Source organism: Pocillopora verrucosa, chromosome 11 (genome assembly GCF_036669915.1).
Source record: "Pocillopora verrucosa isolate sample1 chromosome 11, ASM3666991v2, whole genome shotgun sequence".
In the NCBI taxonomy this organism is placed as follows: Eukaryota; Metazoa; Cnidaria; class Anthozoa; order Scleractinia; family Pocilloporidae; genus Pocillopora; species Pocillopora verrucosa.
Window position 1 is genome coordinate 15,324,380 of NC_089322.1, and position 26,116 is coordinate 15,350,495.

At 37.7% G+C, this 26,116-nt stretch overlaps 4 protein-coding genes across 6 annotated transcripts; all 4 read left to right on the forward strand.

The window, feature by feature from the left end:
• Nucleotides 1-9,026: 9,026 nt before the first annotated feature.
• On the forward strand, nt 9,027-10,497 carry LOC131789922 (uncharacterized). Its single transcript, XM_066174059.1, has 3 exons — nt 9,027-9,060; nt 9,220-9,510; nt 9,759-10,497. Exons 1-3 carry the CDS (start codon nt 9,027-9,029, stop codon nt 10,358-10,360), a joined length of 927 nt encoding a protein of 308 aa, XP_066030156.1. The 3' UTR covers nt 10,361-10,497.
• A 3,002-nt stretch (nt 10,498-13,499) lies between these two features.
• On the forward strand, nt 13,500-16,373 carry LOC131789945 (uncharacterized). 3 transcript variants are annotated; one of them, XM_066174522.1, is made up of 4 exons: nt 13,500-13,637; nt 13,858-14,151; nt 14,446-14,945; nt 16,222-16,373. In XM_066174522.1, exons 1-4 carry the CDS (start codon nt 13,535-13,537, stop codon nt 16,252-16,254), a joined length of 930 nt encoding a protein of 309 aa, XP_066030619.1. In that variant the 5' UTR covers nt 13,500-13,534; the 3' UTR covers nt 16,255-16,373. The 3 variants fall into 3 exon arrangements, with proteins under 3 accessions (XP_066030619.1, XP_058963111.2, XP_066030618.1); XM_059107128.2 differs by lacking the exon at nt 16,222-16,373 and having other exon boundaries at nt 14,446-15,493; XM_066174521.1 differs by lacking the exon at nt 16,222-16,373 and having other exon boundaries at nt 13,511-13,637; nt 13,861-14,151; nt 14,446-15,493.
• LOC131789944 (uncharacterized) lies at nt 16,308-19,423 on the forward strand. Its single transcript, XM_059107127.2, has 3 exons — nt 16,308-16,509; nt 17,288-17,578; nt 17,857-19,423. Exons 1-3 carry the CDS (start codon nt 16,407-16,409, stop codon nt 18,480-18,482), a joined length of 1,020 nt encoding a protein of 339 aa, XP_058963110.2. The 5' UTR covers nt 16,308-16,406; the 3' UTR covers nt 18,483-19,423.
• A 4,113-nt stretch (nt 19,424-23,536) lies between these two features.
• Nucleotides 23,537-25,746, forward strand: LOC131789921 (uncharacterized). Its single transcript, XM_059107109.2, has 3 exons — nt 23,537-23,639; nt 24,437-24,727; nt 25,019-25,746. Exons 1-3 carry the CDS (start codon nt 23,537-23,539, stop codon nt 25,645-25,647), a joined length of 1,023 nt encoding a protein of 340 aa, XP_058963092.2. The 3' UTR covers nt 25,648-25,746.
• Nucleotides 25,747-26,116: the final 370 nt, after the last annotated feature.

Below are 26,116 nucleotides of genomic sequence, written 5' to 3' on the forward strand. Positions count from 1 at the left end.
CCTGAAAACTTCCATAAGGAAGTTGTACCCTATACAAGTTGTAAGCTGTACTTGTTACAACCAGGTGTTTTTCATTCGTTTAACGCAGTAGATGAAAATTCCTATCCTCTTCTGCTAACTCTCGTGCTAAGATGAAGGTATTTCATGCGAAGATTTTACATGTCCTGCTAATGTTTGGACTAATAGCGGCCAATGTTGTTAATGGTAGCCCCTTGCAAAAGAAACTGAAAAAGGGTAAGATAAACAACTGTTCTTGTTTTAAAAACTGAAATTGTATAAAAACCGCATGGCTAATTCATATAACAGGAACCGCAAGGCCCAGATTGAAGGGAGGCAAACCTTACCTTTATATCGTTGACTGTCTTTTATCGCCGTTTTTGCGACCATTTCCGCCAGAAATCAAATTCTTGTATTAAAGAACTACCCATTTTACCTTCTTACGAGATAAAAAGACTGTTTAAACAGTTATAAGGGTCTTCTATTTCATGGAGAAAAACTTACTCTCTTTCGGGTCATCAAACCTAGCTTATAGTTAAAAATAAAGTCAGAAAAAATTTGAGTTTTCGGAGTGCTTCAATGAATCACGCTGTACATAAAATAAAGCTAATATCTGGCAATTAATTATTTATTGAATTTCCTTAAATGTTCTTTGTGTAAAAAAAATTATAGGAAAATAAATTAAAACGCTTGTTTGAAAAGTTTTTTTTTTCTTAAAAGTAATAGGTCAAGAAAAATATCTCAAATCTCTTCATCGGGCTCTTTAAATACCAACGTCTGTGTGATAGATGGGTTCTTCGCTAGATTATTTTAATTTATTTGCATTAGATGCTCGTTTAAAATATAACACGATTGTAAAACTTTTCAGCACAATATCATAGAATATCTCAAGATTGACTTGGATTTCCTCTGTATATAGACGAGCCTGTAGGCGAGTGCAAAAAATTTACATGCAAGTGACAACTGGGATGATCTTTGAAATACCACAACAAAGTTGTTAGATAACTTATTTTCTCACATAGCCATGACCAGAGTATCATGAGGGCAATTTCATTTTAAATGTTTTTTTTGCTGTTGTTGTTGTTTCCACCAGGTAACAGGAAAGATATCTCAGGGAACCGAAAAACTGTTTACGGTGGCAGTGCGAACGAATGCTACAGAAAAAACTTTGCAGGAAATTTACCGCCAGTAGGTTTGCGAGATCCAATGAATTTCTTCATAAAATACATCTGTCAAAAAGATTACCAGGACGATGGAACCCACTATGGAACAATGTTCGACAGGCAATTTGGAATTCCAGTATACTCGGCTTACACTCTGACGGAAGATAAGGTAGACTTCAAAGAACGGACACGCCCAAAGTGGAAACAAACACAAGGTATTTATTCAAGTTTCCGATAGTAAGCTGATTTTATTACATAGGACTTTTTTACGTGTTTTATTTTTAGTAGATGGTGTAGTTTGGTGCAGCTACTGTTTTTTTGTACTTGCTGTAGATTGTCTTTTTCGGTTTCGTTTATGTAGTTCTGGAATAGCTCTAGCGTAGTTTGATAGAGTTTGGTGCAGTTTGGTTTAGCAGGCGTCCACAACATCAATATTAATATTCTCAACAATAGCAGTAGATCTGTTTGACATAATTCATGTTCTTTTTAAGGTATTGCGGAACAAGGAAGCGACGAGATCTATCCCAGTCTACCATTTCATCGAGGGCACTTGGCACCCGCACATACTTTATCAGATACAGGCCATGATGGTGCCGGCTTCCGATCCACTTTCGTGTACACGAATGCAGTGCCACAGCGACCAGCTTTTAATAGCGGTCAGTGGTCTCAGTATGAGAGAATGATACGTGACTATGCTACGGATCACTGCACTAAGGATGATGGAACTTTATACCTCCTCACTGGAACTTCATTTGTTAATTGGGATCCAAATACAGATGGTAATGCCATCAATGATCCAAGTAGCGCACCTAAATTGGCTAATAGAGATCTTCCTCAAATTCCAGCTATAACAGTCCCCAGTTCTCTGTGGACGGCCGGCTGTTGTGTCAAAGGTGGTGTTGCCGTGGGGAGTTTTGCAGTGTTTGGAAACAACAGGGTAGATCCAAAGGAGACTTTTACTCAACAAGTCTCCATGGTTAAATTGCATGAGGTAATTGAAAAGGATACAGCGAGTGGCAAACCAACAAAGGTCGAATTGTTCCCAGCATTTCCGGGTTGCATGAATGATGCCAACAAAGTAACCCTCAAATTATCTCAGCCTAAGCGGAGAAGAGAAGATTAGAATATGCACAGCACGAACTTAAATAAATAAAAAAAAAATTTATCCGCACTTCAATCATTATTATTATTTTGAAGCTACCACCTAATCACGTGCACGTTTTATCACATTAAGATCGCGGTCAGACAACCGGAGCTGTATCGCTAGTGATTGGCTGGTATAATCATTGGGAACAATAATTGTTCTTTTAAAGATGTTTTCACCCTTGAAAAGAGTGTTCTCGGAATCGGTTGCATAGTCGTCTTCCTTTTTCACCGATATATATCTTTTTACAGTAATTAACAAATAGAGAAGCCTCGACTGTGCTTTGTTCTGTTATAAAGGTAGAGGCATGTTCTATGAATGAACAACCGAAGTCACAGCAATAAAAAGATTGCTCGGGATAACAGCGCCGTTAAAATCTGCTACTGTGACTGATGTGGCCTTTCACTCAACGCATCGGAAAGGATATCTGAGAAAGCTATCAGTTTTTTACTTGAAGGGCAGCCGATCTAATTTCTGAGGCTTGTTTCAATGCGATAATCGGAGATCACTATGATGAGCTAGCTGCTATGGACCCCAAAATGATTGCGGTCGCTCTGACATCGTCGTGATTAATATGAATTTTAACAGTTACGCAAGTTTGGCTACACTTTTCAACACGAAACTATATATACTACACAAATATTGGTTCTGTTTGACTTTTATTACGGTAGGTAAGCGTGCAATTTAACTGAGAGTGAAAACCTTCAAAACTTGGACCGTCCAATTCGTTTTCTCTTAGAGCATTTTCGTCTCTGCTTACGTTGTAATAACGTCAATTACGTCGCTTGACATGATTACAAACCTTTGTTTGCTTCTTCTGTTGCTGTTCGCCGTCTCCCTTGTTCCGAAATTTCACTTCAGTTAGCGAAAAAAAGCCACAGAGAAGTCTGGGAAATGGTCTGACATAGTAAAATCTGGCGGATGGCGTGACAGCTTTAGCTCTCTTGACCTAAGTGCTATACTCTGATAGAGCACGCTGTTTAAACCAATAACAGCGCGCGTTATATCCGAACTTTATCGTAGGTGCAACTTATGCAAAAGATGACATTGGCGGAGGTGCAAGCGAAGTGATTTGTTACCTGAATGAAGGGGGTAAGTTTCTAAAGAAACTGCGGTGCTGCGTCGGTGGGAGAGTATAACAGGTTATCTAGTGTTAACAACTCAGTTGAAAACGTAAATTAGCCACCGTAAAGGATAAAAAAGCTGAAGTTTCAAGCGTTAGCCCTTTTTCAGAAGGCTGACGAAGGGCTAACGTTCAAAACGTCAGCTTTTTTACCCTTTACAGTGGCTAATTTACGTTTTCAACTAAGTTGTTAACACTAAATTACCTGTTACCTGAATGGATCGTTTAGGTCTCTCTCGTTTTCAACGTTATGAATGAAACTACAAGTTTTGCATCGCGCGTGAGCGCATTTGAAAGTTCCGGGTTGGTCATTAGTTTGTAATGAACATCTGACCAAAACGTTGCCTATGTTTTTGACACGTTCGAATGAAATAATTGGAGGTTGCCAAATGATAGTAACAGTCTTGGCGAAGTATCCGTTGGGGTTGAATCTATATGAAAGGTTCAGTGCGGCTCTGAACGCATTGAACTGTTCTGGGATTGCCCTTCTCTATCATACGAGAGCGTCAAGTCTTTGCGGCTAAAGAAGGGTCAAGGCAAACGATGCATGTATATCTATTCCCTGATAATAACTCAAGTTGATATCCAATTTAGGTGGATTTGGGATGGTTTAATTTTCTGAATAGAACTAGCATTTGTTCATTTGAATTACAAATACTCTTTAGACCACGTACCTTCTAGATTAACAAACCCTTGACTCTTTGAACGCAGCTATACGGCGATTGGTTTGGTGCCCAAATGAAAAATACCTAAACAAGCACCCGTTAAGATATCACATGGTTTGAAACTGATTTTTAAAGGTCTCTTAGCTTGTTTCTTTAGTAAATCCGGTACTTTCCTTCCTTTCTCAAACTTTTTTTTTAACGGAATTATTGGATCGTTTGTTTTTCCGAGAAACCCCCTCCCCCCTCCTCCTCCCTTCCGCGCCCTCCGTTAGTCTATTATCGCCGATGATCTGTGTAGATCTGACTTGTCTATTGCGAGGATGCCCCACGCATTTTAACGTTGAGAGGTGATAGCTGTATACGCTCAGTCTGCTAGAATTAGAGGATATTAAATGTTCGTTCGTGAAACGTAAAACTGTAATTTTGATAAATCCAATGACATTGTTACCTTCAGATGTAAAGATGTAAGTGCAATGTTTACTCGTGTTATTGCAACAAGCCGAACTTCGGTATGATAAAATGACATGTCAAACCTGACTCTTAAGGTTTACTAAGGCAAGGCAGCGACAGCATTTACCAGATTCAACTGTATCAAAGAGATCACTAAGTCCCGGCAGAGACTTAATCGAGCCCTGTAAAGCGCTTATGCTCAATTTACAGACACACAAACGCCGTTCCACAACTAGGAGCTTTTATTGGCGGTCAGTGGTCCCAGTTTGAAACAAATTACGCTCAAAACACCCATGTGCAGAACAACAGAATGCTATTTCTGTTTACTGGCACTTCTTTGATTCGTGTTTAGAACAACCCATTGCAAGTTATAGCTGTACTGCCTAACCAACTAGGTCTAGCCCAAAATTACCAATTCGATGTGGACCACTTGTTGTTGTGTGGTTCCAAATGGCCAAGCAGAGAGTTTTGCGGTGATTGGAAGAACAGCTGCAAAACATCCTCACAGCCGATGCTTCCCAAAGCGCCTTAAGCGGACCAGGTGTGAATCTATTTCCTGTACTTGCAAACTGCGTGAATACCAATGCCCCACAGCTTCCTCAAGCAGCAGCGGTTGGATAGAACCAAAAAAAAGTATTCATGATAAAAATGAAGTAACGTCACAAAGGCTACTGTTATCCATCAAACTGTTACCAGGCGTCATCGCTGGACCATTGTTATTTCCTAACTAATAGTTAGATTATCTCAAAGAAATTGAAAGAAGGCTACCTGATCTTGAAAGTTTATTCATTATTAATATCCGAAAATAAAATAAACCTCCCATAAATGAGCACAAACTGTTAACAGACCTCATTGCTGAGAGCTTAGGAAAACCACGACGGTAATGGCGACGGAAACGTCACTAAACAAAAAATATCATGAGCAGAATAGTGACAGTGCACATGCGTTATAAATCTTTGAAATTTGTTTACGTCCTCTCAGAACAACATCGTGAAATGATTAAACTCTGCGTTGTCTGGAGAACGTGAAGGACGACGGCTTATTGTTTAATAGTTTTTCTTTAATTTGACGTTACGTTCCATATTCAGTTTCGAGATAGTTTTGACAATGAGAAACAAAATAAATGGCTTTAGAGTATCGCGAGATTCTTAGCTAAAATATACCTTCATAGTTTAATCGACTTTTTCCACGGTGTCGCTGCTACCATTTCTTAAACTCTCTTCTGTTATTTCTAAACTATCGGTTAGGTTATTTAATTGAAAGTAAAAAAAGACTACACGATCTTGAAAGTTTATTCATTTATTTGTACCCAAAATAAAATCGTTGACTTACTAAAGAAAGCATTAGGAGGCTGTAGGCTGCAAGATCTATGCATTATGATTTTTCCATTACACTCAGCTTTGCACCAAACATTAGCGATGAAAATTTAGCACAGGCAACTCTTATATTTGAGGCACCTGCGTTATTATCTAGAATTTGAAATTATTTCCGATTCATACGTTGAAATTTTTAGAAAGAATCCTTTTAAGATATATTAGATTCAATGAAATAGACCAAATACCTGTTAACTTTAAAAAATCGAAATATTTCTCGGACTTCACAGGGAAAGGCCGGGTTCTGAATGGGATGATGACTTTTACGGCTAAGGGTTAAAAATTTGATACATTTTACCGTGTGATTGGACCGTCCATCCAACCGGCTAAGTCTATCAAAAAGTTTGCTTATAAGAAATTTTTTAACCATTCCATTCGTTTCTTTCAACTTGCAAAGACTTAGCTTTGCCTGACTTGACTTTACGGCCGGGAAGCAAGCTATACTTGTAATGAGTTTGCTCTTCCTACTAAGATTTGAACCAGTAGTTTCCAATGTAGTGGAAGGGGGCCCACACCAGATGAGAAACAAAAACGGTAAGATAAACGATTCTCTTTATTTTTCAAAGACTTCAAGAATTTCGAAAATAATATAAGTATAGTAAGGACCTTTCAAGAAAAACGTTTTCTTTACATCTTTCGTATAAGTGTCCCTTTTAAGGGGCATTGCAGTTGTTTATTTTAATGCTCTGGTCGAGATGGATACAATTGAAATGAAGTTTAAATGAGGTAAGCAAAGGCGATAATCCAGAAACGCGGCCTGGGCAAACTAATGACGAGAAAATATATGTTCCCGCGTCACTGTGGACTGCCGGATGCTGTGCAGATACCTCTTTTCCTTATTAAGAAATATAAAGTTTTGCAGTAATCGGCAAAAATGTCAACGAACGAGGTAAAATGAATACGCAACAAATTTCTGATAAAATCCTCCAAAACATTCTTTTGCAAGACTACTTCACAGCTGAAGAGAAAAACAAGGAAAAACTACCCGAGTATATAAAAGAAGATCAAAAGGAAGAATAAGAAGAGAAAGAAGAAAAAGGAAGTAGAAAAAATTCAAAGACAACAAAAGGAAAAAACCGAAAGAGGAAGAGAAGAAGGAGAATAATGTGGAGTTAAAATGATCTTCCGCATCTGAAGAATTCGAACAAGAGAAAAGTGATTGTTTAACCATTATTGGAGAATATTGGCCCTCAGTCGTTGTTTATGCTACCACGACCTCGGCCAATATTCCCCAGTACGGCCCTCACATCCGGTCAGTAAGAAGTTAATATTAATCATACCTGGTGTAAATAATTGTTTCGGTATAATAGTTCAAGTAATTTGATAAGAAAAAAAGTTTCCATTTTATCCTTTTTCTTTGCTAACAATTTGTCGCGCGCCAAAGGAAAGATACATGAAGTCTGGCGTTTAGATCACATAATAGATCTGCAGAGTGTGCGTGACGAATTGAAATAAGTAAAAGTTTCCCCTGTTTGGCGAGAAAACGTTTAATCACAGGCTTTCAATGTTTGCCAAGAAAGCCAGCTATAGTTGCATTTACCCGTAAAAGTTTAGCACCCCTGCTATACTCATTTGCGTGGGTTGATCATACAGAGATGTGACGCAATCCTCGACCAACTGAGCTACTTAATTTTTCACTCAGAAACGACTCTGGCTGAGGTAATACAAAATATAAAGAAAAAGGCTGGAAACAACGTGCTGCTCTGTAACCTCTAAGACTAAATGAGACTAGTAGAGACTAGTTGAGCTACAAGAGCCCTCGACTTGTGGTGAGAGGGCCTGGGTACGAGACATTTGTAGTTATAATGCAGTTTCTCTGATGTACCATGCAGGCCCAAGACAATTCTTCTTCTTTTATTGTTGTGGTTTTCCCTGTTATCTTTTAATCAAGCGTTAATTTCCAGGATTTCGATAATTAAACTTAAAATATAGAAGATTGAAAGTGTACGAGAGCCTTATAGGGAATCAAGTAACTTTTATTGTTTCAAAATCAAAATTCTCCCCCTCTCCCAAGCCCCCCACCCCCTCCCCCTTAACCTTTTTTGAAAATTTATTGTAGGCTCTAATTGATTACCGGTCCTTTAGCCAGTAGTAATGGCCTCAAGTAAACTGTCATTTACAAAAATTCTTCAAAATTTTAACCGCAAACAGGTGAACGTGACCCATAGGTCTCGGGTTAGCCTTTGTCTTGAAATCTGTTTTCGTGAAGGCTTGTTTCCTTCTTTTCTAAGAAAACTTTTTCTTTAGGATGGAAGGACCCGTCAGAAAGCTTACGGTTTACTAAATGTTTTTCCTTTTTATGATATTGACGCTACACGATTCTAACTACTGCTCTGAGCATGCCATGTTTACAGATATCGTATATCATTGTGTAAAATCACGTACGTTACACGCAAAAGGTTCAATGCAGCTCTTAACAAATCTAACTCTTCTGGGATTACCCTATACAATGGTACCCGCTGCAATTTTAATGGGGTATCAGCTAATGTAAGTTACCCTATCTCACTCTCCTGTCCTAAACGATTCTAAGATAATTTTAAATTTTTAAACTGGGCTAATACCCCCGCACAATGTCTGCGTTATCAGTGTGGGAGTACAGTGTCTTTATAGCAAGATGAGAGAGTTGTCTTATCGGTTATATGTAAAATGTGACAATTTATCAATTGAATTGATAAAGTAAATTGGTCGCCGTAGAGAGTTTAAAAGCTGAGGTTAAGAGCTCTTAGACGTTAGTCTTTCGTCCATCGCTCTGACGAATCCAAAGGGCTTACGCTCGAAAGGTCAGCTTTTAAACTCTTTGCGGTGGCTTATTTACGTTATCAACTCAGTTGATAATATTAAATTACTCTGTTATACTCTCCCACCCACGCAGTAGCCCTCTTTGTTCATATGTGGAATGTGGTTGTACACTTAAATGCATTAATATCTCTTGTTCCCGAATGAAGTAATTTGACGTCCAATACCACGCCTAGATAGCCAAAATTACTTTAACTAACTTATCAATTTGCAATAGGTAACCAGATAACGCTCTTCAAAGGACTACGAAAGTGTTCGTTTAAAATTAGTACGAATATAATACTTTTCAGCACAATGTCATTATTTATCTCAAGAATGACTTGGATTTTCTCTGTATACAGACAAGCCTGTGAGCGAGCTTGTATACCAAGAAAATTTATATACAAGTCACAGGTGGGATGATCCATAAAATAGCACAAAAAAGGTGTTGGATAACTTATTTACTCGCATAGCCAAAACCAGAAGATCATGAGAGCAGATTTAATTTTGAATGTTTTTTTTCCACCAGGTAACAGGCAATATGTCACACGGAACCAAAACACTGTTTACCCTGGCAATGGGAACCTATGCTACAGAAACAAATTTGCAGGAAATGAACCACCAGTAGGTTTGCGAAGTCCAACGAATTTCTTCATAGGATACATCTGTCAAAAAGATGACCAGGAATACGAACATGGAACCCACTATGGAACAATGTTCGATGGGCAATTTAGAATCCCAGTATACTCGGCTTACACTCTCACGGAAGATAAGGTAGACTTCAAAGAATGGACACGCCCAAAGTGGAAACAAACCAAAGGTTTAGCAAGTTGATTTATTAAATAGGACTTGTTTTAACTCTCATTGCTCGAAGCTAAAAACCAGTTCAACATTGTTTTGAGTAGATGGTGTAATTATGTAACCTGCTGTTTATGTGTACTTGCTGTGGATTGCCTTTTTTTGATGTAGTTTGGTGCAGTTTGGTTTGGCCGGCGTCCACAACAGCAATATTCATATTTGTAACATTAATAGTGGATGTATTTGACGTAATTCAGTTTCCTCTTTAAGGCATTGAGGAACAAGGAAGCGACGAGATCTATCCCACCCCACGATATCACCGAGGGCACTTGGCACCCGCACATACTTTATCAGATACGGGCTATCGTGATGCCGGCTTTCGATCCACTTTCGTCTACACGAATGCGGTGCTACAACGACCAGCGCTTAACAGTGGTCAGTGGTCTCAGTATGAGAGAAGGATACGCGACTATGCAGTAAATCATTGTACTAAGGATGATGGAACTTTATATCTCTTAACTGGAAGCTCATTTGTTCATTGGATTCCACATACAGACCATTTTATGGCCAAAATGCCAAGCAAAGCATCTAAACTGGCTGATGAAGATCTTCCTCAAGTCCCTGTGATAACGATCCCCAGTTCGCTGTGGACTGCTGGCTGCTGTGTCAGAGGTGGTACTGCCGTGGGGAACTTTGCAGTGTTTGGAGCCAACGCAGAAGATCCAAGAGAGCAGTACACTTGTCAACTGTCCGTGGATGCTTTGCAACGGGCATTAACAACCGATAAAGCGAGGGGCGAAACAGAGGATGAAGTCAGATTGTTTCCAGCATTCCCGAATTGCATGGACGATACCAAAGAGGTGATGCTTTGAGAGCTTATACGGAGAAGAGAGGATCGAAATATGGACCACATGAATTCAAGGAAAAAAATACGAAATATAAAAATGCACTACCGGGCACTCTGATCATTATCTTTCTAAAGGGATCCCTACCCTGGTTCATTACAGTAACATGTATGACATCGTATGACAGCCAGAGCTGCATCGCTGATGATCGGCCAGTTTAGATAAAACAATATGCATAAAAGGAGAAAAAAATGGTTTAAATAAATCCCTTATTTGAAGGTTTAACATAAAATGCGAATGAAAAATTTTGTTGATTTATATATATATATATATATATATGGCTTATTCCAGAGTGTTGCAAGAGTTAATTAAGAAATAGAGGGTGCCTCCGAATTTCCTTCACTTCTTTCTAAAAAATATCACTTGTGAAGGACTGGGAATAGCAAAGCACATCTCTGGACTTATCGAATGAAATCAATCAATTTGCCCAACACGTTTGTCAAGTTTTACCTGTTTCATGTTAGTTCTTCTCTCTCGAGAATTTTTACGACGTTGTACAACTCAAGATCAGAAACTTATTCCACGCTCTCCGACGAAACACAATGCTAAACCATGCTAACATTTCAATTTGAGCGAAAAACAGTGGTTTAAACGCATGCCTAAAAAAAAACACCTCTGTCCAATCATTAGCTTAATTGACATTTCCTATGATTAAGAGTACAACTCAAGTAATAACCGTTAAATGAATTTGTAATAACAACATTTCCACTGAAAGTTAAAAAGGGTCATGAAATAAAAAAAATACAAAAGGTTTACGAAATTAAGATTAATGAATAATCATAAAATATTTATTAACCCATTGCCAGAAATAAAAGCCGCAATCAAATATGATTGGATTATGAACTTAACTCGTCAAAAAACTCCTGACAACTTTTAACATTAAATAGGTTATCTTAACCTATATTTCATCAATTACCTTAATCTTGTTTTGGCGTACTGTTTCCCAACTTTTGTGTTCGTGAAGGTTTTTCTTTCGCTTTTTATTGCGAGTAGCCTCATTATTCAGGAGAACAGAGTCCATCATTAATGTTTTGTCATCACTCTTTGTTATTGAAAGAATAATCTCCATCGTCGCGGCCAACAGATTACACATGGAGAGTAAAAGTAAGCGATTCGATTTTGAATATTCTTTTGAGAATACCACTGATAAAAAGATATCATAAATTTGGCGCGCATGGGCATCATCAAGATAATTTTCCAATCCAAGATTTTTTATCCTAAAAAGGGCAAATCCATTTTAGCGCCAACAACAATTATAAACTGGGTTAGGCTAAAAAGGTAAGATAACCAAAAGAAGATTTTTTACTTGTCAGATGAAGAGGGTTGTAGTGGATAGAACTAAAAGAGCACGTGCTAAGATCATAGCAATTCCATATGTTACGTCAAGTCTTTCGCTGTTCATTATGTTTCCTTCTGTTTATGCTTCCCTTTAAAATGAAATTCCTTTACCACTGCTAAACAAAATAATTACAACAGGTAGAGGAGCATGCATTAATCAGTGAATCTTTTGCACCGCTGACGTATCTCTGAGAAGCCAAAGATTGGCTCACTGCAATATAGGTCGTAAAATATGAATAAAGATTCAGCCCTGCAAAATATCCAAAACTTTATTTTGGCTACTTTCTTGTCCATGAACATTCTGGATTGATGATATTGAACGCATCTGCACGACAGCTAGAATCATCGAGGTCCATCTGCCCTGCTTACTAAGGAGGTTGGATAAAAGTCTTGGAATTATATACTTGCTGACAATCTTTTCTGATCAATCTGTTTTTAGTGGGTATTATTCCCGAAAAAGAATCAGTCGCATTTTTTACATTGAAATTGTAAAACTGTCAGCATACGCTAATTTTAGTGCGTCCCGTTTGTCCATCAGACAATATTCGGCAATATTTGATTGCTAAAAGTTGCTCTCAAGAGAGGAAAGAGTTCCTCTAAAGAGGAACTTTTCAGTTTCAGTTGTAACGAAAATGATTACCTTGAATTAGTAGCTTGGACTGTTGACAAAAGTGCAAAATTTATGTACTATGATTTTTCCGTAGCACTCAGCATCAAAAATTCGCGATAAAAATTTAGCACAGACAACTTTTACATTTGAGGCATCTGGGTTATTATCTAGAATTTGTAATTATTTCTGATTCATATAGATTCAATGAAATAGATCAGGTAGCTGTTAAACTTAAAAGAATGGAGATATTTCTCGGACTTCTCAGAGAGCAGGTGCTGAATAGGGTGATGGCTTCTGCGGCTAACCGTTAAAATTTGGAACATTTTACCGTGTGATTGAACCGTTCATTCAACAGGTATATGTCTGCCAAAAACACCCGGCTAAACAAGGGTCAAGGCAAATAATACATGTATATCTATCCCATAATAATAACTCAGGTTGATATCCAATTTAGGTGGATTTGGGATGGCTTAATTTTTTCGGACTAGGACTAGCATTCGTTCAATTGAATTAAATACTCTTTAGACCACGTACCTTCTAAATTAACAAACCCTGGACACTTTGAACACAGCTACACGGCGATTGGTTTGGTACCCAAATAAAAAACACCGAAAGAAGTACCCTTTTAAGATATCATATGGTTTGAAATTGATATTTTAAAAGGTCTCTCAATATATTTCTTCAATAAACCCGGTACCTTCCTTCCTTTTACAAACTGTTTCTCCAAGGGAAGGATTGGATCGTTTGTTTTTCTGAAATAGTTTTATTAGTCAAATTTGTTATAATGTATTGACCATTATCTGAATTAGGCTCTGACGAAACAATGTTTGAAATCTGAATATTAAAAATACTTTTAAAAAAACCTTTTAAGTATCTTGAACATTTCAAAAAATCTTAAAAATTTGAAGCTCTTTAAATGGTCTCTAAAGGGATAATCAAAAGTTAAGAACTGGTTTCAATTTGCACAAAAGGAATAAAAAAAAAGAGTTTAAATTTATGGAGAATTAAATTACTCAGGTGGCTTCACTCAGGCTATACCAGCTATATTGGGACTTCTGTTGTGCTATTGGACAATCCATTCAACCTGTAAACTTCCATGAGGAAGTTGTACCCATAAGAAATTTTTCACAGCCAGGTGTTTACAATTCGTTTAAGGCAGTTGATGAAGATCACCTGCTGACTCTGATGCTAAGATGGAGGCATTCTATGTGAAGATTTTACAGGTCCTGCTAACGTTTGGACCGATAGCGGCCAATGTCGTTAACGGTAACCCCTTACAAAGGAAACTGAAAAAGGGTAAGATAAGCATGTTTCAAAAACTGAAATCGTATAAAAAATTGCATGGCTAATTGAAATAACAGGAACAACAAGGGAACAAGTGGGATGTTATACTTATGGTATACCACAACAGAGGCGTCAAATAACTTATTTATTTACATAGCTAAAACCATAGAATCACGAAGGCAGATTTCACTATGAATGACTTCAAGTCTTTTTTTTGTTTCGGTTTTTCCAGCAGATAATAAGCAAGATGTCACAGGCAACCGAAAAACTGTTTACGATGGAAAATGGGTTGACTGCTACATGAAAAACTTTGCGGGAAATGTACCACCAGTAGGTTTGCGTGATCCTAAGAATTTAAAAATAAGTTACATCTGTCAAAAAGATTACCAAGAATACGATGGTGGAACCCACTATGGAACAATGTTCGACGAGCAATTTGGAATTCCGGTATACTCGGCTTACACTCTTACGGAAGATAAAGTAGACTTCAAAGAATGGACACGCCCAAAGTGGAAACAAACCGAAGGTATTTGTTCAAGCTTCTGATAGTAAGTTAATTTTATTATATAGGACTTGATTAAACTCTCAGTGTTCTGGGCTAAAAACCAGTTAAGTGTCGTTTTGAAGAGATGGTGTAGATGGTGCACCTGCTGTTTTGTGTGCTTGCTGAAGATTACCTTTTACGGTCTCCTTGGTGTAGTTCTGGCGTAGTTTGATGTTGTTTGGTGCAGTTTCGTCTAGATGGCGTCCACAACAGCAATAATTATATTCTTAACAATAATAATGAATCTGTTTGACGTTATTCAATTTCCTTTTTGAGGCATTAAGGAACAAGGAAGCGACGAGATCTATCCCAGCCTACCATTTCACCGAGGGCACTTGGCACCTGCACATACTCTATCAGATACGGGCTATAATGGCGCCGGCTTTCGATCTACTTTCTACTACACGAATGCAGTACCACAGCGACCAGCTTTTAATAGTGGTCAGTGGTCTCAGTCTGAGAGAATGATACGTGACTATGCTACAGATCACTGCACTAAGGATGATGGAACTTTGTATCTCCTCACTGGAACTTCATTTGTTAATTGGGATCCAGATACAGACAGGTATGACATCAATGATCCAAGCGGAGAACCTAAACTGGCTAATGGAAATCTTCCTCAATTTCCATCTATAACAGTCCCCAGTTCTCTGTGGACGGCCGGCTGTTGTGTCAAAGGTGGTGTTGCCGTGGGGAGTTTTGCAGTGTTTGGAAACAACAGGGTAGATCCAAAGAAGACGTTTACTCAACAGGTCTCCATGGTTAAATTGCATGAGGTAATTGAAAAGGATACAGCGAGTGGCAAACCAACAAAGGTCGAATTATTCCCAGCATTTCCGGGTTGCATGAATGATGCCAACAAAGTAACCCTCAAATTATCTCAGCCTAAGCGGAGAAGAGAAGATTAGAATATGCACAGCACGAATTTAAGTGAAAAAAAAGTCTAGAAGAAAAACCATATGCGCACTTTAATCATAAATATTATTTCGAACAGGGTAATTTAGTGTTATCAACTGAGTAGATAACGTAAATTGGCCACCATAAGGAGTTTAAAAGCTGACCTTTCGAGCGTTAGCCCTTCGCTAGAGCCACTGGAGGATTTGTGGGTTGCTCTATTGGTGGGAATATGGTAACGATAAAACCAGACTAAATGAGTTCAATGAAAAGTGCTTGTTGTTACCGTAGGGATTAAGAGAGCCGATTTCAAAGATAAATTTTTGTTCTAGAGTTTTGCGGCTTTCCGAACTGCCTAGATGTTGGAAAAACCGCAAACTACCATATGCTGTTTTGAATAGTTAGGGAGATTAAAGTATCTAGCAACTGGTTTGGATGCATCGTCGTCATTTTTTTCTACGTCGCGAAGTCGAGTCGATTCAACAGCATTTTCAACAACCCTTGATAGTTACTAACGGAATATTTTCTAAGTGTCTTGTAAAACGACTTCCGGTGTGACGGGTCGACTTTGACTGAGATGAGTCGCTCGATTCGATTTAGGTGGCTTAATTTTCTGGATTAGAACTAGCGTTCGTTCGATTGAATTAAAAATACTCCCTAGACCACTTATCATCTAAATTAACAAACCCTGGACACTTTGAACGCAGCTACACGGCGATCGGTTTGGTACCCAAAAAAAAAAAAAAAACTGAAAAGAAGCACCCGTTAAGATATCATATGGTTGGAAACTAATATTTTAAAAGGTCTCTTAACTTGTTTCTTCAATAAACCCGTACCTTCCTTCCTTTTTCAAACTTTTTTTTTTTTTTTTTTTTTAAGGGAAAGATTGGATCGTATGTTTTTCTGAAATAGTTTTGGTAGTGAAATTTGTCAAAGTGTATTGTCCATTCCTTGGGCTCTGAGGAAACAATGTTTAAAACCTGAATATTCAAAATACTTAAAAAAAAACCTTTTAAATATCTTGAACATTTTTCAAATCTTGAAAATTCGGAGCTCTTTAAAAGGTCTTTAAAGGGGTAATCAATAGTTAAGAACTAGTTTCAGTTTGCACAAAAGGAATAAAAAGGGTTTTAATTCATGGGGAATCAAATCACTCAGGTGGCTTCACTTAGGCAATACCAGCTGTATTGAGACCTCTGCTGTGCTATTGAACAATCCATTCCACCTGCAAATTTCCACGAGGAAGTTGTACCCTTAAGGAACATCTTACAGCCAGATGTTTACCATTCGTTTCTGGCAGTTGATGAAGATTCCCACCCTTGCCTGCTGACTCCGATGCTAAGATGGAGAAATTCCATGTGAAGATTTTACACGTCCTGATAATGTTTGGACTCCTAGCGGCCAATGTCATCAATGGTAGCCCCTTACAAAGGAAACTAAAAAAGGGTAAGATGAGCAACTGCTCACGTTTTAAAACTGAAATCATTTAAAAAAATTACGTGGCTAATTGAAAAAATAGCAACCACAAAGCCTAGAATGAAGAGAGGCAAACCTTACCTTTAACCATATCTTTGACTGGCTGTTCTCGTCTTTTATCGCCGTGGAATTTATCACAACTTTTTTTACAATTTTTCCCTTGTTACAAGATAAACAGAGTATTTTAACTGTTACCAGATTCTTCTATTTCATGGAGAAAAATTCGCCCTCTTCCGAGCTATCAAATGTAGCTCATGGCTTAAAATAATCTCAGCGAAACTTCAAGTGCTCTTATGAACTACCCAGTAAATGAAATAGAGTTAATCACTGGCAACTGAGTATTGATTGAATTTCCTTTGATGGTGTCTGCATAAGAAACTTTTTGAGGCGAATACAACACTTGATTGAAATGAACTTTTTTTTTTCTGAAGAGAAATAGGTCAGGAAAAATATTAAATCTCTCCATCAGGTTCTTTGATTATCAACATCTGGGTGAGAGATGGGGTCTTCACAAGATTGGTTCAATTTGGAATATCCCACGACTGACTGGGATTTTTTTTCTGCATGCAGACGAGCCCGTAGGCGAGCGCGCATACCAAGGTGACAACTGGGATGTTATATGGTATACCTCAACAAAGGCGTCAGATAACTTAGTTATTTACATAGCTTAAAAACCAGAGCATCACAAGGCAGATTTTAATTTGAGAGACTTTGTTTTTTTTTTTTTTTTTTTCTCTTTTTCCACCAGGTCACATGCAAGATATCACAGGCAACCGAAAAACTATTTACCCTGGCAATGGGGACAAATGCTACAGAAAAAACTTTGCAGGAAATGAACCACCAGTAGGTTTGCGAGATCCTATGAATTTAAAAATAAGATACATCTGTCAAAAAGATTACCAAGAATACGATGATGGAACCCACTATGGAACAATGTTCGACAAGCAATTTAGAATTCCGGTATACTCGGCTTACACTCTTACGAAAGATAAGGTAAACTTTAAGGAATGGACACGCCCAAAATGGAGACAAACCGAAGGTATTTATTCAAGCTTCCGATAGCAAGTTAATTTTATTACATAGGACTTGTTTAAGCTAAAAACCAGTTCAGTGTTGTTTTGAGGAGATGGTGTAGATGGTGCACCTGCTGTTGTGTGTGCTTGCTGTAAATTGCCTTTTTCGGTTTCCTTGGCCTAGTTCTGGCGTAGTTTGATGTAGTTCCGTGAAGTTTGGTTTAGTTGGCGTCCACGACTGCAATGTTTAGATTCTTAACAATAATAGTGGATCTATTTGTCATAATTTAATTTCCTTTTTAAGGCATTGAGGAACAAGGAAGCGACGAGGTGTATCCCAGCCTACCATTTCACCGAGGGCACTTGGCACCCGCACACACTTTATCAGATACGGGCTATAATGGTGCCGGCTTTCGATCCACTTTCGTCTACACGAATGCGGTGCCACAGCGACCAGCTTTAAACAGTGGTCAGTGGTCTCAGTACGAGAGAATGATACGCGACTATGCAGTAAATCGTTGTACTAAGGATGATGGAACTTTATATCTCTTAACTGGGAGTTCATTTATGCATTGGATTCCAGATACAGACTATTTTAAGGTCAAAAATCCGAGCAAAGCACTTAAACTGGCTAATGAAGATCTTCCTCAAATCCCTGCCATAACAGTCCCCAGTTCTCTGTGGACTGCTGGCTGCTGTGTCAAAGGTGGTACTGCCGTGGGGAATTTTGCTGTGTTTGGAAACAACGCAGAAGATCCTGGTGAGCTATACACTAGTCAAATGTCCATGGATACTTTGCAAAGGGAATTAACAAAAGATAAAGCGAGGGGTGAAACAGAGGATGAAGTCAAATTGTTTCCAGCATTCCCGGGTTGCATGGATGATGCCAAAGAGGTGAAACTTACACGTAAACGGAGGAGAGAGGACTAAAATATGCACAACATGAATTCAAGTGAAAAAGAATTACGAAATAAAAATTGTATCGCCGGGCACTTTGATCATTACCTTTTTAAAGGAATGCCCCAATTGGTTCATTACAGTAACATCGTGTGACATTGTATGACAACTAGAACTGCATCGCTGATAATCGGCTAGTTTACTTAAAACACTCTATTTATAAAAGGAGCAAAATGGTTTAGATAAATACCTTAGTCGATGGCTTATAATATTATAAGAGTAAACATTTTGCTGATTTATATGTACACATGTATATATGGCTTATTCCAGGATGTTGCAAGCTCGCAAAAATCTAAAAGATAAAAACGGAATTAATCAAGAGAGAGAGGGTGCCTCTAAATTCCCTTCACTTCTTTTTAAAGGACCACCTATTAGGGACTGGGAATAGCAAGTAACATCTCTGGACTTAGTGAATGAAATCAATCAAGTTTGCCAAACTAGTTTTTTCTAGTTTTATCTGTTTCATGTTAGTTCTTCCTTTTATGATGATTTTTTTCGACGTTGTACAACTCACGATCAGAAACTTTATTCCGCGCTCACCGAGCGAAAAACAATGGTTTAAATGCATGTCTAAAGAAAAACACTTCTGTCCAATCATTAGTTTAGTTAACAATTCCCGTTATTAAGAGTGCAACTCAAATAACAACCCTCAAATAAATTTGTAAAAAAAACATTTCCGCTGAAAGTTAAAAAGCATTACAAAATAGGCTACTTGCATTTTTTAAATATAATTCAAGTGCTTTTTTCGAATACATATCGTTGAATTCTCTGAATTTTCTGAATCACTTCTTTAGGTACTTGTTTCTTCCGGTAGCTTGACCTGGTTCAGTCATTTCAAAATAAAAAAAAAAACTACAACGTAAGGTTAATCAAATCAAGAAATTAAGATTAAGGAACAGTCATAATATATTTAGTAACCCATTGTCAGAAATTAAAGCCGCAATCAAATAAGATTGGATTATGAACCTTGACTCGCCAAAAAACTGCTCACAACTTTTAACATCAAACAGGTTCTCTTAACCTATATTTCATCAGTTAACTTAATCTTGTCTTGGCGTAATGTTTCCTAAAACAGTAACCTCATTATTCAGGATGAAAGAGTTCGTCTTTTTTTTTCTCATCACTCTTTCTTATTGAGGTAATAATCTCCATCGTCGCGGTCTACAGATTACACATAAAGAGTGAAAGTAAGCAATGCCATTTTGAATATTCCTTCGAGAATACCATTTCTAAAAAGATATCGTAAAATTTGGCGTGCATGTGCATCATCAAGATGATTTTCCAATTCAAAATTTCTCTCTTAAAAAAGGGCAAATTCTTTTTTTTTTTTTTTAGCGCCAACAATAATTACAAACTGAGTTATGCTAAAAAAGTAAGATCACCAAGAGGAGATTTTTGACATGTCAGATGAAGAGGGTAGTTTAGTGGCTAGGAATATAAGAACAGGTGTTAGAATTATGGCAGGTCAATATGTCACGTTAAAGACCTTTGCTGTTCATTATGTTTCCTTTTTGTTTATAATATTTCCCTTTAAAATGAATCCTTTACCGCTACCGAAAAAATAATAACAACAGGTAGAGGAGCAGTAATTAATCAGCGTTGTTACCAAGCGTCATTGCTGACCCATTGAAGAGCTTAAGAAAACCATGACGGTAACGGCAACGGAAACGTCACTAAACAAAAAATTTCATGAGCAGAACAGTGACAGTGCACGTGTGTTATAAATCTTTGAAATTCTGGTTACGTCCTGTGCAAAACAACTACGTGAAATGAATACACTCTCTATTTTCTGGAGAACGTGAACGTCGACGGCTTATTGTTTTTTTTTTGTTTTGTTTTGTTTTTGTTTTTTTTTTTAATTTGAGAGATTCGTAGACAAAGTATACGTTCATTTTTAAATTATCTAATCGACTTTGTCCACCGCGTCGCCGTTAACATTTCTTAAATTTCCTATTGTTATTTCTTAGCTATTAGTTAGATTCCTGAGAGAAAGTAAAAAAGACTTCATGATATGGAAAGTTTATTCACTTATTTATATCCAAAATAAAATCGTTGACTTACTAGAGAGAACATTATGAGGCTGTAGGGAAATATTAAAATATTTTAAAAGCTATTGCTATTAATTTTCAATCCATTATAGTTAAAATGATAGAATAAAGATCAATGGGGGGTCTCAATAAGGTTAACCGTTTGCCGTGAACGGCTAAAAAAAAAATTTGACAAATTTTAACCGTTATTCATGCCAAAAATTTACTGTTAAAAAAATTTTGGTGATGAACACAATGCAGACATTACCCGTTAGCAAGAGATTATAAAGTTTATATTATAAAGTTTCTATGCAGTTGTATATGTCAATACGCGCTTAATTTACTTCATTTACAATGCAAAAACAAGCGAATCGATACAGAACAAAGAGAAACGAAACGAAGCGACGCAAAGCGGTAAAAAGACGATTGTGACCAAAATGTGATGCTACTACACTATGAATTCAAAAGGCGGAGAACTAAACCTGAACTAATTTGCGTAAACTCTGATAATAAACACCTCTCAAAAACAAAGTTCACCAATTATTATTTGCGGTGCTTGATGATGAGGATGGTTTGGTTCGTGTCTTAACGTTAATCTCAAAATTTACTTTTATATGATCCTTAATCAAACTCTAGCTACTATTATTACTTCCTTAAGTTATATGTCTTATTTATCTATTTTACCTAATTTACTATTAATCCATTTTGCTCAATTTAATTATAACACAAACCGCCCGATCAGCTTAGCAATATGCGGGTTGTGTATTTCTCTAAGTTGCTAAATCTATTCTATTGAAATCTAATGATGGTGATGACTAACGAAAAATCATTGAACAAGCCTAAATATGCAAAATGATATCTAACATGCGAAACAAAAGAAACTTACAAGATTAGGATGATAAGCAAAAGTAACATAGATACACGAACGCCTTTTCCTAGCGTCCATCTTTTCATGCTGGTGAATGGTCCAAGTTTGAGAGATGAATACGAAAATATGCAGAAGTGTGCACCAAAGATCACAAAGGAGTGCTCTTTCTGGAACCGCATTTGTTTATGTTGACGCTCTGGTCGAGATAGATAAAAGTAAAAAGGCTAGATAGGGTAAGCAAAGGCGATAATCTAGAAACGCAGACTAGGGAAACTAATAACGATAAAATATATGTTCCCGCGTCATTATGGACTGCAGGGTGCTGTGAATACACATCCTTTCTTTATTATGAACTAGAAAGTTAGTGATCGACAGAAACATCAACGAACGAGTCATCGTCTCACAATCAAAATTCTCCCCCGCCCCCGCAACCCCCACCCCCCTTTCCCCCGACCCTTACCTCCTTAACCCCTCGCAGACTATAACTGGTTACCGGTCCTTTAGTCAGAAGTAATGGCCTCAAGTAAACTGTCATTTCGCAAAAATTCTTCAAAATTTTTAACCGCAAACAGGTGAACTTGACCCATAGGTCTCGGGTTAGTCTTTGTCTTGAAATATGTTTTCGTGAAGGCTTCCTTCCTTTTTTTTGGAAGGGCCCGTCAGAAAGTTTATGGTTTACCCAATGTATTTCCTTTTTATGATTTTGGCAATTGCCGTGGCTCACAGACTACACAAAGATACAAAACATAAGCTATACGATCCTAACTACCGCTCTGAGCATACGATGTTTACAGATATCGTATATCATTGTGTAAAGTCACGTACATTACACGTGAAAGGTTCATTGCAGCTCTGAACGCATCGAAATGTTCTGGGGTTGCCCTTGTAATTGCAACGTGCCTAAAGCGCCTTCTATAAAATGGTACCCGCTGCAATTTTAACAGGGTATCAGCTAATGCCAGTTACCCTTACTCAATCTCCTGTGCAAAACGCATTTTGAGATAATTTTAAATGTTTTAAACTGGGATAATTCCCCCGGACGATGTGTTCGTTACCAGTGTGGTAGTGCAGTGTCTTTAAAGCAAGATAGGAGAGTTGTCATATCGGTCAATGTGAATTGTGACGATTTAGTTTTATTAACTGGGTTGATAATGTAAATTGGCCACCGTAATGAGTTTAAAAGCTGACGTTTCGAACGTAAGTCCTTCGTTCATCGCTCTGACGAAAGGCTCACGCTCCAAAGGTCAGCTCTTAGGTGGCTAATTTACGTTATCAACTCAGTTGATAATACTAAATTACACTGTTATACTCTCCCATCCACGCAGCAGCCCTCTTTGTTCATATGTGAAATGTGGTTATCTACATAAATGCAGTAATATATCTTGTTTCCGAATGAGTTAATTTGACTTTGGGTTTTTGAAACCGCAAGGCATTCCAAAATCTTCTAAAAGCAACAGCTTCAAAAAGATTCGTTATTTGTAGGCGAAGTTTGGTAGCTATACTTTCAGTAAGTTTTGCAAGAAGTGAATTTTGTGTTTCTCTGCTTCATTAAGGTTCTATAAATGGGTACTCCAATTAAAATTTCAGACCTGTATTTCAAACTCTATTCAGTCGTATATAGAGTTATCAACAGAATTTGTACTCCCAGCGCCTTCCTACCTTTTTATAAACTGTTTCCTTTTAGAGAAAAAATTGGATCGTTTGTTTTCCTGAAAAAGTTTTGTTGGTCAAATTTGTTAAAGCGCATTGTCCAATCATTAGGCTCTGACTAAAAAATGTTTCAAATCTTAAATATTCAAAACACTTAAATATCTTTTTGAAAACTTTCAAAAACTTGACGATTCGAAACTCTTTGAAAGGTCTTTAAAGTGGTATTCAATAGTCAAGAACTTGTATAAAATTACACAAAGAAAAAAACAAGTTTTAATTTATGAGGAATAAAAGCACTCAATTGCCTTAACAATGCCAGCTATATTGAGACTTTCGCCGTGCTATTGGACGATCTATTCAACCTGCGAAATTACATGAGAACGTTGTACCCATAAAATTCTTGTTACAGCCAGGTGTTTCCCATTCGTTTCAGGCAGTTGATGAAATTCGTATCCTGACTTGCTGACTCTGATGCTAATAAGATGAAGGCATTCCATGTGAAGATTTTACACGTCCTGCTAATCTTAGGACCTGTAGTGGCTAATGTCGGAAATGGTAGCCCCTTACAAAGGAAACTGAGGAAGGGTAGGATAAGCAACTGCTCACGTTTTAAAAACCGAAATAGCATAAAGAATGGAAGGCTAATTGAAATAACTGGGACAACAAAGCCCAGATTGTAGAGAGGCAAACCTTTGTATCGTTGACTAGCTGTTATCGTATTTTATCGCCGTGGAATTTATCACCATTTTTTTACGACATTTTTGCAACTATTTCCGCCAGAAATCAACTTCTTGTGTTAAAGAGCTACCCATTGTTCCCTTGTTATAAGATAAAAAGACTGTTTTAACAGTCATCAGAGTCTTCTATTTCGTTCTCTTCCGAATTATCAAATGTAGCTCATACGGCTAAAAATAATGTCAGTAAAAATTGAAGATTTCATTGAGTAGTCTCTGTGGACAAAACTTTTTGAGGTGAATACAACACTTGATTGAAATGATTTTTTTTTTCTGAAGAGAAATAAGTCAAAAATATTTAAAAACTTTCCATCGGGCTCTTTGAATATCAAAGTCTGTGTTATAGATGGGTTTTTCGCTAGATTGCTTTATTTGCATTAGATGTTTGTTGGAAATTAGTACGCATGTAACACTTTTTAGCACAATATCATGAAATATCTCGAGAATGACTTGGATTTTCTCAGTATAAAGACAAGCCTGTGGGCCAGTGTGTATAACAGGAAAGTTAGCATACAAGTCACGGGTGGGATGATCCATGAAATACCACGACTAAGGTGACAGATAAATTATTTACTCGCATAGCCAAAACCAGAGGATCATGAGGGAAGATTTCATTTTGAATGTTTGTGTTGTTTATTTTTACACCAGGTAACAGGCAAGATATCACAGGGAACCGAAAAACTGTTTACCCTGGCAATGGGGACGAATGCTACAGAAAAAACTTTGCAGGAAATGAACCACCAGTAGGTTTGCGAGATCCAATGAACTTCAAAATAAGATACATCTGTCAAAAAGATTACCAAGAAAACGATGATGGAACCCACTATGGAACAATGTTCGACAAGCAATTTGGAATTCCAGTATACTCGGCTTACACTCTCACGGAAAATAACGTAGACTTCAAAGAATGGGCACGCCCAAAGTGGAAACAAACCGAAGGTTAAGAAAGTTGATTTATTACATAGGGCTTGTTTTAACCCTCAGTGCTCTATGCTAAAATCAGTTCAGTGTTTTTTTGAGTAGATGGTGTAATTTGGTGTAAGTTTGATGTAGTTTAGCGCAGTATGGTTTAGCTGGCGTCCATAACAGCAATATTACTTGTACTTGGTGTAGGTTGCCTTTTTCGGTCTCCTTGGTGTAGTTTGGTCTAGCCGTCGTCCACAACAGCAATATTTATATTCTTAGCATTAGTAGTGGATGTATTTGACATAATTCAATTTCCTTTTTAAGGCATTGGGGAACAGGGAAGCGACGAGATCTATCCCAGCCTACCATTTCACCGAGGGCACTTAGCACCTGCACGTACTTTATCAAATACGGGCCATAGCGGTGCCGGCTTTCGATCCACTTTCGTTTACACTAATGCGGTGCCACAGCGACCAGCACTTAACAGTGGTCAGTGGTCTCAGTATGAGAGAAGGATACGCACCTATGCCGTAAATCGTTGTACTAAGAATGATGGAACTTTATATCTCTTAACTGGAAGCTCATTTGTTCATTGGATTCCAAATACAGACCAATTTAAGGCCAATAAGCCAAGCGAAGCACCTAAACTGGCTAATGAAGATCTTCCTCAATTCCCTGCCATAACAGTCCCCACTTCCCTGTGGACTGCTGGCTGCTGTGTCAGAGGTGGTGAAGCTGTGGGGAATTTTGCGGTATTTGGAAACAACGCAGAAAATCCAAGTGACCTATACACTGGTCCAATGTCCATGCATACTTTGCAACGGGCATTAACAACAGATAAAGCGAGAGGCGAAACAGAGGATGAAGTCAACTTGTTTCCAGCATTCCCGGGATGTATGGATGATGCCAACAAGGTTAAACTGGAAGGACAAAAACGAATAAGAGAGGAATAAAATATGGAGATTATATCATCGCACACTTTGATCGTTATCTTTTTACAGGGATCCCTCAATCGGTTCATTACAGTTACATCGTATGTCATCGCATGACAATCGGAGCTGTATCGCCGATGATCAGTTTCGATAAAAAATATGTGTAAAAGGAGTTTGTAATGATTTAAATAAATTCCTTACTCGATGGCTCAACATAAAATACGACTGATTGCTGATTTATATACATATCTATGGCTTATTCCGGAGTGTTGCAAACTCTCCAAACGATAAAATAGGGTTAATTAAGAGATAGAGCGTGTCTCTGTATTCCCCTCTCTTATCTTTAAAGTACTACTTATGAGGGAATGGGAATAGCAAACCACATCTCTGGACTTAGTGAATCAAGTTTGCCATACAAGTTTGTCAAGTTTAACCTGTTTTATGTTAGTTCTTCTCTTTCTCATTAATTTTCACGACGTTGTACAACTCA